Consider the following 18,432-nt stretch of genomic DNA (forward strand, 5'->3'; position numbering starts at 1 on the left):
GTTTATAAGCAGAAAGTTAGTTCTAAATAGAAAATACAGATAAAAATTAATCCACGTTTTCTGTCATCACACAATTAGCTAGGTCTTATCAAAAACTATGTTTTAACAATTCATCTCAAACTTTGAACAGAAATTGTATTCAAATTCAAGTAATATTTTTACGGTCAATCTTAAAACTTGAACCATGAGTTTTGGTGGAAAAATATAATAACTTGAGTGCCTTTTGGTTGATGTTTCTGTAAATTTAATAAGGTGATTAGATAGTGTTCACGCCATTAACGCGCGATGGTTTTTAATGACGTTGGTGAGTACTTAATTGTAAATTATTACCATTTTACTTGTCGATATTTCAATTAGTTTATTGCACCGACCAGCGCACGTAGACAGATAGATTGCCCGTTTTCGATATTTTTAGATCTACTGCAGAATAATTCTGAACAGAACAATAGAAGATTGTTAGCCTTGGCCAAATAAACCTTTATACTTTTACAAATGATTTACATATTCTACATCGTATTTAATTTTTTGTAGATACTTGTGAATTTCTGTGCAAATTTTGATCAAAGCTGATTGAGGGGTGTGTGTGTGTGTGAGTGTGTTCTTGGCATCAGATGCTTTATGTCCAAACTAGATTTTCGTCAAATTTATTTGTACGAATTTAAACTTGGTCGAATTGCGGCCCAAACCGCGTATAACATCAATACAGTTTGGGGGGAGGGAAGCATTAGCGAATGAACGGTGCAGCGATGGTTCCAGAGATTTCGTCTTGAGGATTTCGATCTCGAAGACAGGGAAGGTTGCGGTAGACCTTCCGTGTGGACGGCGACCAACTCAAAATGTTCACAGAAAAAAACTGCGTACAATACGGAAAATTGCGGAAGAGCTGGCGCCACTCAACCGTTGTTCGCCATCTGGAGCAAATTGGTAAAGTAAAGAAGCTTGATAAGTTTTGCGCGATGATCCATTTCTCCATCGAATATCATGTGCGCTGAGAAATTGATTCTGTACGATAACAGGAGGCACACAGGTCAGTGGTTGGACAAGGATCTGCTCTCAAAAAAGGTTATAGTGACTGTTCGTTGGTGTTTTAGCAAAGAAATATTGCCTAGAAATTGACAAACTGCACGGAAAACTGTAACTTCTTTGTCCAGCGTTAGTTAACTATAAGGGACCGATACTTCTTCAAGATAATGCCAGGCCACACGTAATGCCGACCCTGCGGAAACTTAACTACTTAGGATAAGAAACTTAACGCACCCTCCATTACTCGACCTGACGCCTACAGATTTCACTTTTTTAAGCATTTTAAACACTTCCTGAGGGATAAAATTTTTAGAGGATGCAGCGAAACCGAAAACGCCTTCCATGACTTTATTGTGGGTCAAAACAAAGAGTTTAATGCCAGCAGAACAAAAGCGCTTATTGCACGTCGGCAAAGATACATAGATTGTGATGGCAAATATTTTTAATAAATTTTCTTTATTAAAAAAAAATTAAAAACCTCCATTATTTTTGCATAGGGTTTTCCATATCAAACCAACTTTTCTGAGGTATTAGTTCATAAAGCGACTTTATACGTTCTTGCTATTCCACTATTCGATAATTCTTTTTGTGGTAATTTAAGTAATGAATGAAGACATGCCCACTGTTCAAATAGTGTGAAATTATCTGAAGGAACTTGGTTGTGTTTAAACTTTTGTTTGACTTTTTTAACAAATAGATTTCAGAGAAAGATTTATTTTATAGTGTAGGTAATTTAGTTGGTAGTTTGAATACCATGTTAATGAAAAAGATTAGTCATGTTACTGTAAATTGGGCAAGTGGATTTAGAAGTTGTCCACATATAGTGGAGAAACTCAGTTCGATTGCTTCAGTTGATTAGTGAAAATTCGTAGCTTGCCCGATGAAAAACGCCGACGGGTAGAAACTACAGTAGGAATTTTCCCAAAGGCGAAAAGCCAGGGTTTGCCCAGTCGTTTGTCTAATTCGGGACTACCCTCCCTTTCACTTTCGAGCGGACAAACAAGCCTAGAGCCTCCCTTATCGGAGTTGCTCTCCTTATTAAGGTCGGAGCAAGGTCAAACCCCGGGGTCATGTGACGTCAACTATGTTGATAACCCTCCATAGTTATCCAAAGAAAAAAACGCATCCTTCCCCATTCCTTCGTCAATAATTACTACTTACAATAAGAGATAACGACAGGCTAGTTGACATACACATTTATTGAAAAACTTAGCTAAGGTAGAGTCAAAGAACAACATGAGAAAATATTAATGTGTGATGGCATACTCTGCAGGTCCGTTTCTTAAGAATTTGGTTAAAATAATTACTGATATTTCATACCTCCTTTTATATATCCCACCTGTCTAACAGAAGTTTAAATATAATTCTGACATGGATAACGCCATCGTTTGTACCATTTTCATTTCCCCCTGATCTGGTAGAGATGCATCTGGCCTACTTAGGTCTGATTGCCCAAATAAAAATCTTACAACGACCTGCAGGAGGTAGTAAATTCCGATTTCTTCGGGACTAGTTTTCACCACAGCCTTCAATTTTACACAGCAGAGCTCAAGGGATTTCAGATTGCGGGCCAATAAACGGGATTTCAGAGCCCTTTTCAGCAAAACGGTCCACTCCCTAATTTTCAAAGTCCCTTATTGCCCACGCATAAACTGTTCTTAGCAGCGATATCGCTGGTTCGTCTTAAAGTGCCCTCTGCCAATTTAGAATTGAAAAATTTCATCGGTCACCTCCCCTAGCCTACTGCCCTAGCCCCCTAGCAGAAATTACAAACTAGACGGCATTTAAAAACAAACGAGAGAAAAATCCAACAGACCAAAATGTCTGAACAATTCTTCACACGTACATATAAAAAATGGCTTAAAGAGCAGAAAATTATCAGCAGCAATAAAAAAAAATAATGAGGTCTTGATTAAATCGTCTCATTATCTGCTGGTTGTAATATATTGAAATGGAATATCCATAATGAAAATATTTCAGAAACCACACGCTTGTCCACATTCATATATAAACAATATAGTCTTCAAAATGTATGGTGTTTGGTGGCCCTTAGTTAATGATTATTTGAAGATCGTGAAATGCGGTAGGTTTTGAAAAACATTTTCTTTATCGTGCCAACGTTTAGATCTTTATTGAGATCATCTTCAGGGTTCAAAAGTGTTTGTTTTCTGCGTAATTGTGTCATTCTTGTGTGTCGTGTTGAGAGTGCCTTATCGTCAAAATGTTTTGATTTTCTCAATTTTCGCAATCAATTGTTACCATTTCGAACGTACATAAAAAATGAGCAATTTTGTACTACCTTTTTATATAAAAATTCCTTTTGGAGAAAAAAAAAACGCCTACAGGTTTTTACGAGTGCGTATAATGATAGATAAGCTGTCTGTTAAGATCTCGTGAGCGACGTTTCCTCTAATTAGGATGATGATTGAAATCGTAGAGGCCAGTTTAGTGAAATATCCAGTTCTGTGACATTTTTAATAACACTAAAAGCCCAAAATAAGTCGTCCGTTATGAAATATTTGTTACATCACAAGAGAATTGGCACACAAAAGTGAATCCCTCGGGCCCAATTTGTGGACGGTCAATCGCGGACGGAATCAACTTTTAATAAATTTATACAATCGTTGGTATTATTGCGGGGTGACGGATAAACGAGCACCTCTGAGAAAATGGTTGCTTATTAACGGAAATATTATAGCAAAACTTAAAAGATTAAATTATAGTCTCATCCTGAAAATATGTATACTAGAAAACTTCCGGTCAAGGCGCCAAATGATTATACGGCGGCTTACTGATCGTCTACGGGAAAAAACTGGATCTCTTATCTAAGGAAACCATAAAACGTGTTATTAGTTAACTGCAAAAGTGGGTGAATGGTCCAATTTCTTGATTAACTAAGAACTAGGTAAACTAAAATATTCGAAAATCTAAATGACAAAAAGTTTAGTTTTACCAGATTAAAAACCTAAACAATGCTTAAATTAAAAATTAGATTAATTTTTTTAAATTAATTAAACTAAACAATTTTTAAATTAAAAATAAAAGTTTGTGGTAATCGTGTTATCCCTGACATCTCAATTAACAACTGTCTAAAATGTATAATTACATAAAGCGATATTCTATGAAATAAACAATTTTAATGAAGAAAAACATTCCCCTTTTTTCTGGAAATTTTAATAAATAACTTACAAATTAGCCATCATTAAAGTTTGTTGTACCTTCTCTCCGAGAAACGGTTTCCCAGGATGCTTTAATTTTAATAAGGCATCGATGAACAGTAATGAAAAATTCTTTTACACACCCAGGTACATCCTTTCTAAAAAATACTTTTCGACTAATCACGTGTTAAAAGTTGTTGTTTTATGATTTTATCGAAGGACAATCTTGTTAAACTTTTATCAATAAATTTATAAATAGCTAACAATATCACTAATCATGTTGGACGAGGTGTAGGTTCAGATTTGGTGCGTGAACTCGCATAATCTAGTGGGTTTTTTCTTTTAAACAAATTTTCATTATTTTATTTAAATTATTCATAAATCGTGAGATGCGGTCTGGTCACGATTTCTGAATAATTATCGATTAACGGTCACTAATCACCACACATTTTATTAAAATATCTATTTGTGTTTTTTTTTTCTTTTGACAAAAGGGCAGTCAAGGAATCGTAAGAAATATCAAATTCACACGATCCGGCATTGGGTTGGATTATTATAATCGATAAAATAAAATTGGGAGAAGCCATAATTTGGCGAGAAATCGTTTTAAATTTCAAGCATCGCGACTACTTATTTCAGCGTTTTATGATTTTAGAAATGTTTCACAGTTTATGGTGTACAATAAAAAAATAAGAAATTAAGACGAAGGGGCAGATAATTATATTATACTGAGACTTTAATATATAAGGATATCTTCATTGATTGTTAAACAATTATAAAGGCTGGTCAACCACACACAGCTTTTCCTGTGCCAAGGAGGAAATGGTTCATCAATTGGAGTAGAATCATAGTTGTGATAAACTTACCAAAAAATAGAATACATGATCTGTGGCCGAAATATGTGCGACTACGGTAAACGGGCACGTCCTAATATCATAGAATCACACATTTAAAAAGTATTAAGTTCGAGGACACCTCCCTGCAGCACAGATTTTGCTCCTTCAACTTCGACTTTTTTATTTACCATTTATCCATTTATGTTTTAGTGGTCAATTGACCAAGTTACTTCTTTCAATTAATTTTGTGTGTGTGTGTGTGTGTGTGTGTGTGTGTGTGTGTGTGTGTGTGTGTGTGTGTGTGTGTGTGTGTGTGTGTGTGTGTGTGTGACTGTCACGAGCGGGATTCGAACCCACGACCTTCAGCTAAATACGCCGCTTCTCTACCACTTGAGCTATCGCTTCTGCGATCCTCTTGGACAACAACTCTCAATCTCGAATGCCGCTCACTGACTTTTTTATCTCAACGAAAACCTTACACAAAAAGAATAATTAATTAAAAAGAAGTAACTTGGTCAATTGACCACTAAAACATAAATGGATTAATATTTAATAAGTAAAAGGAGTATCACTTCACTAACAGCTCCCCGTGGCCACATGAGTCGCTGAGAATCGAATCATAATTATACGACATTTGAAAATGGCAAAAAGAGGGAAAATTCGAACGGTCGTAGGATGAGATGGAAAGTTGATGTCCGAAAGGATCGAAGTCACGATAGCTCAAGTGGTAGAGCAGCGGGGTATTTAGCCGAAGGTCTTGGGTTCGAATCCCGCTCGTGACGCTGGCTTTTTTATCTCAACCAAAACCTTACACAGAAAGAATTTCATTTAATATTCGACCTCAAATTTTTCAGGCCCTAGTGCTTAAAGGTAAAAGATAAAGTAAAAGAAGGATGTTTCAACCATTATTATTGTTATTATTATATATTACTGTAAGTCGTAGAAATACCTTAAAAACGTCCTTCAATGAACCCTATCTTCATGACTAAAAGTGATTCTTTAACAAAAATTTACATTTTTTATTAACGTAAAAGAATTGGTCATTAATTTTTATCTCCACAGTTTTGATTTTCTCGGGCACAAAGATTTTCTATAGGATTCCTGATATTCTACTTATTTATGTCCAGTTGATTAATCCGTTCAAAGACTAGATATAGCTTAAAATAAAACATTCAATTGATTTTTAAAGCCAGGAAAAAGTTCGTTTAAGCCTTTGTAAATGAATAATTACGACATAAATATAAATTTTGAACTGTTAAAAGACATATTTTCAAAAAGAAACGTCACCGAGTGCCATTGTAGATTGAATATTGGAGCAGTTGTCATGACAAAGAAAAGTTTTTGTTCGTTAATCCTCCAGCCGAGTTAATTCTTCGAACGTCTCGACACAAGATTTGGAGCAGTTTATTAATTTCGTTGAGAGTATATTTTGAAGGTTAGACTTGAATTGGAATCGTATTAAAAAGCAATTTGGAGTAATCGTTTGTTTTCAAATCCGAGACAAAATTAATTCACAGAATCTGGAGTGACTGGAGCCCATCGCGATTAATTTATAATGGCTATTTCCAGTATCAATTACATTTTAACAATTCTATGATAAATCGTTTGGATAGGGAGTCTGCATGCAAATTAAAGTCGCTCGGGTAGAATATATTATGAATTTATTAAAGGCGACCTTCACTCACTTCCTTGGTTATATCAGGGAACATGAATGCACATAAATGTGGCAACTTGGACTACAAGGATAGAATTAACATCGGTGAATAATCGAGTAGTAAGATTAGTTTAGTTTAAACCACTTAGAAAGACACTTTCATGGGATTCTTTTAACTGAGATGGAAAAGTCAAACCGACCAGTGAAAATGTCAAAAATGTCCCCTTCTAAAAACTTTATAGTGAGCAATAAAATAGACAAGGAGGAAGAGGTGGACAAATAAACCAAGACCAGTTTCATATCTATATACCATGGGGGTAAATCGAGGTCATTTGTCTTATGGTTTTATTTATGACGCCGTAAACGATTCGCCATCGTCCTGCTCGTGCTAATATTGTCTCGAAGTTCTCGTACATTGTCTTCATCACACTTGGATGGGAAAAGGGGCTGTTTTTACAAGCCATCAAATAATTTAATAGTGGAGGATTTATGGTTTCATGATACTTTTACAGCCGGATTTGTAGAGATTGGATAAATTCCTGAATTGGTATTAATTTCTCTTTAAATCGTGAATTTGTCTGTACAAAATTAGCCCTTTTATCTATGTAAACAAACGAGGTGAAGGTGCTTTCTATCGATTTACTTCTAGTACTACTGAGATTTTTCAATATTCACTAGTTTTCGTGGTCCGCTTGATCAATTAATATCTTTCAATTAATTAAGGTTTTTAGTTGAGACAAAAAGGCAAAAAGGAGGGAAAATCCAAAAGGTGGAGTTGAGATGGGAAGTTAGAGTCTGAGTGGATCGAAGTCACGATAGCTCAAGTGGTAGAGTAGCGGCGTATTTAGCCGAAGGTCGTGGGTTCGAATCCCGCTCATGACACTGACTTTTTTATCTCAACTAAAAACCTTAATTAATTTTTCAATATGATGTTACTGTTTAATAAGAAATTACTAGTATGTAGTGATATGACATTTCTTTGCAAAATATGTTGGGCTCGTTGGTTCGGAAATCGTGATTTTTTTCAGCAGAAATAACCTATGTTCTCTACATATGCCACATTTAATTAGAAACCTCGATTGTTTTCTCTTTAAAAATACACTTTTATTTTTGTGCGCTACAAATAAATTGATACAGATTGAGGTCATCGAAGTACATGAGGGTCGCACATGATACTTTTGAGGAGTATTGTATCGAAGTCTGCATTGGCTTTTCCTGGCGATTGTCGACCATATATATTGGCCATCTGTCCCATTTTGTAAGCGGCATTTTCTAGAGTATGTCCGGTATATAGTCATTAGAGCTCATATAAATATGTATACTAATGCCTGTTAGTGCTTTTAATTCCTTTCGTTGAGTATGACTTACTATTTATAACATTGGGTTTTGAGGAGATTAACTTACAGCTTGCCTCATGACTGGAATAGATTCCTCGTATTTGTTGTGTTTTCCAGTAACTCAAGATATCAAGTTCTTTATTTCTCTTGTTTATGCCAAAAAACATGGCGTTTTTCCGAGCGTTTTTAGCTGGGGTGTCTGTTTTACTTGTTACCTTAAACTCCCTCTTGATCTAGAACCCACTTACTGTAGCGTTTCATATTTACTGATTTTTTTTAAAGCATTCAGGCAATTCCAGAATAGTTTTGAGTTGATTGCGTAGGCATGAAGAGCTCCAAGAGCTGCCTGGTTATGTAATTTATTTATTATTTTATGTATTTTCATAGTTGCATCCATGATATATTTGTTATTTATTTCATGTGATTATGTTTCTATGGCTAGTAAGTCGGCTTGAAACATGGTGTAAAATGAATATAGGTTTTGTGTTCAGAAGTTTATAAATTTATACTCGCTCCATACAAACGTGAAAAAAACTTAAATAAAAAAAAATATAAATTGCAATCACAGTTAATTAAGTTAATTGCAGACACATTTTGAGAATTTATGTACAAATAGCGAGTTTTCTGTGCAAAAAAGTGCTTTCTTTTCTTGACATAACAGATGTCTTATTAATTTCACTTTTAAACATGAAAAGTTTGTCTAACAGGTGGTAAAAAGTATATATCTTGAGGTTTCATACTGAAGAAGATATTCACAAAAATGATCGATTGGTCATCATATGGCTTTTTTCTTCCCTTTAAGTTCTATAAACTTGTTGAAAATTGAAATAAGATAAAACTTTCCTTCTTGGAAGAAGTAGGTTTATTTTATATTACTACTAGAAATGTGTAATATTTAGTGACCGTTAATTGATAATTATTTGGAGATCGTGAGATGCGGTCTTGTGTGATGTAGGTTTAGAAAAACATTTTCTTTATTGTGCCAACGTTTCTACCTTTATTTAGATCATCTTCAGGGCTCAAAGTGTTTGCCTTCTGTGTAGATGTGTCAAGGTTGTGTGTCGTGTTGCGAGTGTTCGACACACAACTGTGACATATCAACACAGAAAACACACACTTTGAGCCCTGAGGATAATCTAAAAGATCGAAACGTTGGCACAATAAAGAAAATATTTTTCTAAACCTACATCACACAAGACCGCATCTCACGATCTCCAAATAATCATTATTACTAGATTTAACTACAATTTATTTTATTTACCTTTATTTGATTAAACTTTGTAACAGAAACCCACACAAATTTCCAATGACAGTGCCAAACGATAAACAATGCAGAAAAGAAGTAAAAATACCCCTGTCGTACTGAACTCGTTCGTTTCCTATTTTAATTTGGCAACATATGTTTGTTTAGTGTCTAAACAAATCGGAGGACAAACGCATGTAACCCCGCTTACAACGCCAAGCAAACAATTTAAATTCAACCCTTTCAAACCAAAAGCAACGAAAGATAAACATAATAAATCCAACATTGTTATAAAACAATGTTATTTTTTCAAATTTACTATTATTTTGTTAGTTAGGGATGTTAGTTTAGAAGAAAAAATTAGGGACATAAAGTGATAGTAAAATGAAATACACAAAATATTCGAAGATTATGGTAAAAAATAATAAAGTCTGAATGAGTAGTTCTTACTTCAATAAATTCAGCTTTAAGAGATAGTTTATGAAGATTTTATACCGTTAAAAAATGAATAAACGAAGGAAAGTTGTCAACTAGTTTCAAATTAATGCGTGAGTTAAAAAGAAGGCGGGAATTACCTGAGCTGGAATCCGTGGAGTGGTGACTCAGGGAAGAGATCCAGACTTTCTGAAACGGAGCTGCTCGGCGACGGCGTGGCGTCAAGTCCGCTTCTCAGGGCTTCGACCTTCTTTTTCACTCGGCCTCTCCTTTTCTCGAACTTGGACGTCTCCATGGAAGTGGCTCTCCGCCTAGCGGACTTTCCCGGCTTGGCCTCAGGATTGATCATCCACCAGGAGGACTTGCCCGTCCCTTCGTTCTGCACTCTCATAAAACGATTGTGCAGAGAAAGGTTGTGTCGTATCGAATTCTGAAACAGAACACAAGGGTCAGTGCGTGTTGTCACGTGGGTAATAAATTATTTTAACCATACACCGCTCATACTAATGGATGTCGGATAATATCCAAGTACAAGGGATGGCCAGGGAAGGTTTTTTTTTTAAACTGACGTTTGTAAACAATAGATGTAAAACATAATAAACGAGAATTAAAAATTAAAAAATAAGTAACAGTCTGCGGAAAAATTAAACAATTCCTTCGACATTAAAGTCCCACAATAATCAATTATGTTAACAAATGACAATAATGATCTTATATAAAGTTTAAAAAATTAATTATTATTCCTACTTAAGTTCAACTCATAAAAAAGAAAGCGAAACACAAACCTGTATAAGTCACCATGCATACATAAGTTACTATATTAAATATTATAATATATTCCTAGAAAAAGTTACCTGTAAAACGGTTCAAAAAATGTTGGATAATAATATAATTCGTTACACAACAATGGTTTACATTTTAAAAATAGGTGGGCCCGATTAACAAAACCTGATATAATAATTGTACGCTGCTGTTTGGATGGTACAGTATAGTGTAGATTTCCAAAATGCGAATACACAATTTTTGTAAAAGATAAAGTTTGAAAGTTGATAATAAAACTTTTATAAAATGACTTTCTTGTTTTTCAACAAAATTCCTAAAATGCAGTTTTTGATAAATTAATTAAGGTTTTTAAGTTGAGATAAAAGTCAGTGTCCCGAGCGGGGTTCAAACCCACGACCTTCGGCTTGATAGGCCGCAATTTTATCTCAACTTAAAAACCTTTAATTAATTGGATGATATTAATTGGTCAAGCAGACCACTAAAAATAGTGAATTTAATTAATTAACATGAAGTATACTTCACTAAAGCTCTCCGTGGCCATTTCACTTGTCGCCGAGAATCAAATAGATTACGCGACATTTGAAAAATGGCAAAAAGGAGGGAAAATTCAAAAGATGCGGTTGAAATGGGAAGTTAGTGCCCGAGGGGATAGAAGTCACGACAGCTCTAGTGGTAGAGTAGCGGCGTATCAAGCCGAAGGTCGTGGGTTCCAATCCCGCTCGTGACAGTGACTTTTTTACTTCAACTAAAACCCTTAATTAATTGAAAGATATTAATTTGTCAACCGGACCACGAAAAATAGTGAGTTTTTGATAAACTGTAACTATGTAATTTTGTTGAGAAATACAATTCAAATTTTTAGAACACCTCATTTGGAGCACAAATTTATTTTCTAAATTATTAAACTTTCTCCGGTTTCCGACAGAAATAAATTAACGAGGGCTATAATAAAAAATTGTACCTTTACCCTAAAACCATAACAATAAAATGCATAATCTAAAGACAAAGTTTAAAAAACGTAAATGATGCGGAGAAGCTATTTGTACATCATAAAAACTTCCACGGCTCAGGGACCGGGAAAGTGGGGACATCTCTTGAAAAAAAAAAAAGTTAAAACGGCAATAAAAATTAAAAACAGGGCATAACCATAGCTTATAATCTAGTACCAGCTCAATAGCAATTTATGACCGAACTTCCAAGGATTCTATTTCCCCAACTGCCGCTTCGACCCTTTTAATATCATCCACTTTATTTTCAGACTATTCTTTTTGTGCATAAAGAAAAGCCCCAATAGCAATCTGGAATGAGAATACATTTCAAATTCATGTCTTAGCCAGGACTGAGAGCTTTTTGTTCTTTGAAACTATCCAAACTTATGTTCTTTCTTGATTAAACTAATCGACATTCGAGTTCGACTTGTACTGGCGAGCTAAATAAAACAAGACAAATTATTATTCATTTTTTTATATATTTTATTAAATATATTTGATATTTACAACTGCAAATATTGTATTAAATAAATATGTTTATGTATTTGAATTTGTTTGAGTCTCTTGGAGAAGTTGCCTAGTGGCACACTCCTTCACGCTGAAATCTTTGCAATTTTCACTTAATGAGGTCTCGGGGTCACATTCCCTTCAATCGTCTTGGAGGATTATCAGGTAAGGTTGGAAGTGATAACTGTCATACAAATAGATTATTGTGTGTGTTCAGTGATCTTTGATTCAGTGATTATTAAAATTAAATCCCATAGATTTCGTGGTCCGATTGACCAAATAACTTATTTCAATTAATTAATTATTATGTAAGGTATTAGTGAAATAAAAAAGCCAGTGTCACGAGCGGGATTCGAACCCACGACCTTCCGCTAAATACGCCGCTACTCTACCACTTCAGCTGTCGTGATTTCGATCCACTCGGACACCAACTTCCCATCTTGAAGTGGCCAAATGAAATGGCCAAGAAGAGTTTTAGTGAAGACATACTTCATTTTACTTATTAAATCCATTACATTTCATGGTCCGATTGACCAAATATCTTATTTCACTTAATTAATCTTTATGTAAGGTATTGGTTGAAATAAAAAATAAATTAATTAAAAAATGGCAAAAAGGAGGGAAAATTCGAAAGGTGGGTTGAGATGGGAAGTTGGTGTCCGAGTGGATCGAGGTCACGATAGCTCAAGTGGTAGAGCAGCGGCGTTTTACCCAAAGGTCGTGGGTTCGAATCCCGCTCGTGACACTGGTTTTTTTATTTCATCCAATACCTTATATAAAGATTAATTAATTAAAATTAAACGTATTTCCTAAATTTATTCGTCACATCCGAAAAACTTAAAAACATAATTTAAAATAGCGATATAATGCTTTATGACTACATTGGTTTTCCATGGTTAAAATTAATAAGAATATTCCATAATATAAGGTGTTACCTTCAAATTAGCAAATTTATGTTGTTATTAGGCCGATGTAGATAGTACAGTTTGATTGATTCGGTATTCCAAAAAAAGTTTTTGGATTTTGATTTGTAAGGCTTAATTACACGTATGTACGTACATGTCCAGTGTTCTCGCAGTCCACCGTGTGACAACCTCGCATGGCCTATCTATAACGTTAAAGTGTAATTAAAGCGGAAGGTCGTGGGTTCGAATCCCGCTCGTGACACTAACTTTTTCATCTCAACCAAGACCTAACATAAAAAGAATTATTAATTGAAAGACTTCGTTAAAATTTTAATCGTAGCTATACAACACATTTTTCCGTGACATATTTTGTACATTGTAAATCAAGCAGTTTACTACAACATATATACTATTATTTATCGTTCCTCGTTTCATTTAAAAAATGTAATTAGTACATTTTTTACATTTTGTTGAGAAATATGTATGTTTATTGGATGTACTGATTCTGGGTTATTTACCCACTGTGTTTATCTTTCAAATTGATTAATAATGTTGAACACGATTAAGCGAATTGGGAGGAAAAAATTTATATAAACACTCATTAATCTCATTTGGGTGTTGAAGTTTCACGAGATCTTTTCCCACAGTTTGTAGTTTGTAGAGCTGAAAAAAAGCCGACTTACATTACCAGTGTTAATGCTTGATAATAATGTCAAATACAAGGATTTAATTTAGCTGAACTTTTAAAGAATTTTGATAGATTTATAAAAGTCAATTTATAGCGATTTGAAACTGGGTTATGTTGATTTATTTATATCTAATAGGACTGGAACTTTAGGATGTTTAGGATTTTTGTTAAGTCAAGCCCTCTAAATCCTATTAAAAACCATTCCTGTAATCCCCTACACGGCAGTTTGTTTTCTTTCTATAAATAAAATGTAATTATTTGGTTTTATATGATGGGAGGGGAAAACGCGCGGTTTTAGCAATACAACGCTCGAGGGTTTCTATTAATACGGCAGCCCGTGTGAAAAACAAAAACCAAATCCGAATTCCAGAAGAACAAATTCCAAAGATATCACATTTAAAAGGCTCAATAAACACATTAAGTACAGTTAGAAGTATAGAATTTTCACAAAATGAAGTAGGATACATCGCCCTGGGAAATCCGTATATGTATATCGAATGGCACTCGGGTACTTAAAAAGAGAAGGAAAAAGTAATATACATTCTCAGGTGAAGTTGGTTTTGTCCGCATAGAGATATCCAGTGGGGACATAAGGGATGAGGGTTGGGATGCCTCCATTAAAGTGTCACCAGGCCCTAGAATTAGCAGGAGGGCGGGAATAAATATCCTAGAGTGGCGAGGAAGTGGTGGAAGATATGTGGCCCAGGGACGTCATTGAGAAACTACACTATTTCCTTACAAGTCATAAAGCAGGGACGTCGCTGGCTCGGCTAATAACTCCCGAACCTGCCGCCGCACACCACAATACCATATATCAAACTACCTTACACTTAGATAAGTTTTCTTATGTAAAGCACTCGACTGTCCCACTGATATACTGTCCCGCCCTCTTTCACCGACTCGACTACTTACATCTTGCCAAACAGAAATCCACCCCGGTCGCCACGGACGCTCAACCCCAAATGTCTGGCCGATCCAAACTCTAGAGAAGAAAAATTGACAAAATCTGCATTCCTTTCTCGTTTAGGCAATGACGGTGGTATACACGGTTTCTTGTCCTAATTTCCTTTTTACAACATGAACAACAAATGAAGATAGTAAAACGAAAAATGTCGTAACAGCTTATGCAATGTGTTAATTGATTTTTTTTTCATTTTCTCGATAAAAGAAAATTCTCCCCTTAATTTGTACCATTCTTTTTACCAATTAATATTTGTTTCTGCTATCTTTCAAATTGGGGATATCAATTAGAGGTAAACACACTTAATCCTTAATCCAAAAAAGGATTTTTCAAGTTTACTTTTTACGGAATTTAACATGTTTATTCCGTCTCATTTGAATTCTGAAGCGATAAACCGTTTAGTTTTCATCTATGTTTTCTTAATTTCAATTTTTAAACTTAAAAATGCCACTTAGTGCTGAGGATGTTGCGCATGGTGTGGCACTTATTGATGATGGACGTTCCATCAGGTATGCGGCTATTGCCATCGGAGTTCCCTACGGAACACTGCGAGAAGCCGTTAGATGATTTCGAAAAACTGGGACCCTCCATAGAAGGCCCGGTTCAGGACACCCATAGGTAACAGAACCACAGCATGACCGTTTTTTGACTTTCAGAATTTGCGAAACGGACATAAGCGATTATCAGCTCCAAGAAGTTCGAGGTGTCCAAATTTCTGAACGAACTGCTCGAAGAAGATTAAATCAGTATGAACTGATGACTTTTCGGCCCATGAGGACCAGAACTGACCAGAACTCACAGAGTTGCACGGGTCGCATTTCCTCGAGAACACAAAAACACCAGTCTTTGGACGATTGGTCCGATGTACTTTTTAACGATGAGTGCAGATTTGCTCTACGATCTCCAGATGGCTGTGAAAGACTGTGGAGAAGGCGAAAAGGTACAAAGCCTATAATTTTTCCTAGAGCCGACCTTTTTTACGTAGCTCAGTGATGGTGTGGGCGGGAATTTCAATGGAGAGTCACACATAGTCTTTGACGGCCAATCGTTATGTGGATGAAATTTTGGAACATCATGCGTTGGCTATCCTCGATGAAATCAGTGACAATCCTATTCTAATGAACGATAATGCCCGTCCACAAGTACAAACGTACCTTCAGCAACATAACATCAGGGGCCAGCCCGTTCCCCAGACTTGAACCCCATCGAACATTTACGGGATAACCTCAACTAGTAAGATCAGGCACTTCCTGAAATAGGCCACAATCTTGAGAAGACACATCGTGAAGAATGGGCCAACCTCCAGAAAAAAGACATTTCCAGTTTGGTAGAAAATATGCCGAGGTGTCTTCGAGATATAATTAAAGCAAGAGGAGAAATACACGATATTGAAATGTTAATTAAAAATCTATTAAATTCACTAATTTCGTGGTCCGCTTGACCAATTAATATATTACAATTAATTAAGGTTTTTAGTTGAGATAAAAAAGTGAAAAGTCAAATTCGAAAGGTGGGGTTGAGATGGGAAGTTAGTGTCCGAGTGGATCGAAGTCACGATAGCTCAAGTGGTAGAGCAGCTGCGTATCTAGCCGAAGATCGTGGGTTCGAATCCCGCTCGTGCCATTGACTTTTTTATCTCAACTAAAAACCTAAATTAATTAAAAATCTAACTAAAACAAATTTTATCTCTTTTTTATTTTTCATTTTACTTAAAAATTCACTTTTTTATTTTTTTAGAGAGCCTCAATGATTAAACGTTAAAAAACGTGAAACTTTGATTAATATATTAAAATATATACAAATTAAGTTATGTTACAAGTTGGTAGAATTTTTCACCTGTCAGTGTATATTTTGACTATCTTGATTTGATTGAAATTAACCTTAATATTATAATGTAAAAAATCAACGAAAAAACACTCCGTTCTTTTGTTAAGCTTTGGAGGAATATATCAATCAAGACTTTGGTGCTAATTGTAATGTTGTGATTTATAATATAATTGATTTATAATATAAAATACTGTGGCTACAACCATAATGGATTTATGACCCATTTATTCTACATTACAATTTTAACTGTTCTTAATGTAGTATTTTCTTTTTATAAGGCACTTCTCTATCTTCTGTTGGTTATATGGATGGAATTACAAATAAAGCATTAAAATTGCTAGTTCTTAAAAAGGAACGCCTACGAATTTATTTTCTTTAAAGAAATATATTTTAGAATTTAACTCTCCAGTCTGTTCTCCATGCTATTTGAAACACGATAAACTTGAAAAATTTCGATATAGATTATTAGGATTTTTAGCCTGTAAGTCACACATAAATTTAAATAATTGCAGCATAGGAGAAATAAGAGCCGCTTTGAAAATTGATTCCCTTAACAAGGAAAAGATATACGTGATATATTTTTATATAAATTATTGAACAATATTATAGAGCGCCCTGAGCTATTGCAAAAAATTTATTCAAATGTACCTGAAAAATCAATGAGACAATATAACTTTTGGGTCACATGCCATTAATTATTTACTTTCAGCACCTGTAGTTCGAACATGTAGATTAAATAAGATCCCTTAAGTAATAACACTCTTTAAGATAAAATATTGGTAAATTCAAAATAATAATATTTTATTATGTAAAAGTAAAAAAGTAATGTAATTCCTGTCCTACAGGAGAGCTTAACGTCCAATTACTCGTTGGGTGTCACGGACGAGGGGATTTTACATTTTTCCATTATAATCAATTTAAAAGTTATGGGCTCTGCCAGGATTCGAACCATTAGAACCGCTAGTGAAGCATATACAAGTCGGATACCACTCGGCCACGATAAAACTACTATATATTTGTCTGTGTTATGGATGGCGTTAAGTGACTGGGTGAGGTTTTCATTTTAAAAAATGGCGTCCCAAAAGTTAAAATAACCCAGAGTAAATAAGTTATCAATAATAATATGTAGTTTAATGCAAAAATGTTATAAAGATTATATAATATATAATTTAAAGAAATGTTCGGCACGGGGGGCCGTCGGCCGGAGGTCGATTTACATTTCACTCAATTTTTACGTCATTTACATTTTACGTCTACGCTGAAAAAAAAAAATTAAAACATCCAATCATAAACTAAACATAAAATTATTTTCATTATTGTACTTTTTATCTACAGTCTTGGCGAGACGAAAAGGTTAGTGTCAAGAGCGGGAATTGAACCCACGACCTTCGGCTATAACGTAAAGTATAATTAATTGAAATAATTAATAGGTCAATTATTACTGCTAAACATATATGGATTAACTACCATTATTAATAAACTTTTAATAATTACATTAGATCTTACAAATATTATAAACCTTTTTTTTTCTTCGTTTAATTTACTTACAAAAGATATAAATGATAAAATTACTACGGCCAGCTATTTAGGACAAAAAAGATTTAAAATATTCAAAAATTAAATTCTAATGTCTACGGTTGGCGATAGTCCAAGCATAGCGCGCATAATTAATTAAATTTCTGAAATCCTAAGAAAAAACTCTATAAACTAGGTCTTACTTAATTTAAAAAAATTTAAATACGGAAGCCGAATCCCCGATAAGAAAGTGCAATTTGCAATAATTGTGCATTCTTTGACACGGTCATTGCGTAACAAACATTACATTTTCTGTAGGTAAAAAATGCACCACTGAGATTACGCCGAAATCCTGATTTTGAATAACCACCTTAACTCGAACAATGACGAACCTGTCCTTTGCTAGGTTAAACGTACTAAAATCATATTGGTACAGTTCGTACAGGTAGAATAAAAAATCGCGAGGTAGATCTCACGAATTTCTACACCGAATTTGACACTTAGTTTTCCAATGATTTCCTTAAGCAGCGAAGGCCACTTAATCACTTTAATTATATAAAATGATCAATTA

General features: G+C 34.6%; 1 protein-coding gene across 4 annotated transcripts in view; it reads right to left on the reverse strand.

Moving 5' to 3' along the window:
* Positions 1 to 18,432, reverse strand: part of LOC106669476 (forkhead box protein O) — a 163,831-nt gene that overhangs the window by 34,115 nt on the left and 111,284 nt on the right. For all 4 annotated transcript variants that reach the window (XM_014398980.2, XM_014398981.2, XM_014398982.2 and 1 more), the window contains exon 2: positions 9,827 to 10,116. In XM_014398980.2, the coding sequence (XP_014254466.1) occupies positions 9,827 to 10,116 (290 nt within the window). The remainder of the gene's footprint in view (positions 1 to 9,826; positions 10,117 to 18,432) is intronic.

This window comes from Cimex lectularius, unplaced genomic scaffold (genome assembly GCF_000648675.2).
Source record: "Cimex lectularius strain Harlan isolate CLEC.00 unplaced genomic scaffold, Clec_2.1 scaffold113, whole genome shotgun sequence".
Taxonomy (NCBI): domain Eukaryota; kingdom Metazoa; phylum Arthropoda; class Insecta; order Hemiptera; family Cimicidae; genus Cimex; species Cimex lectularius.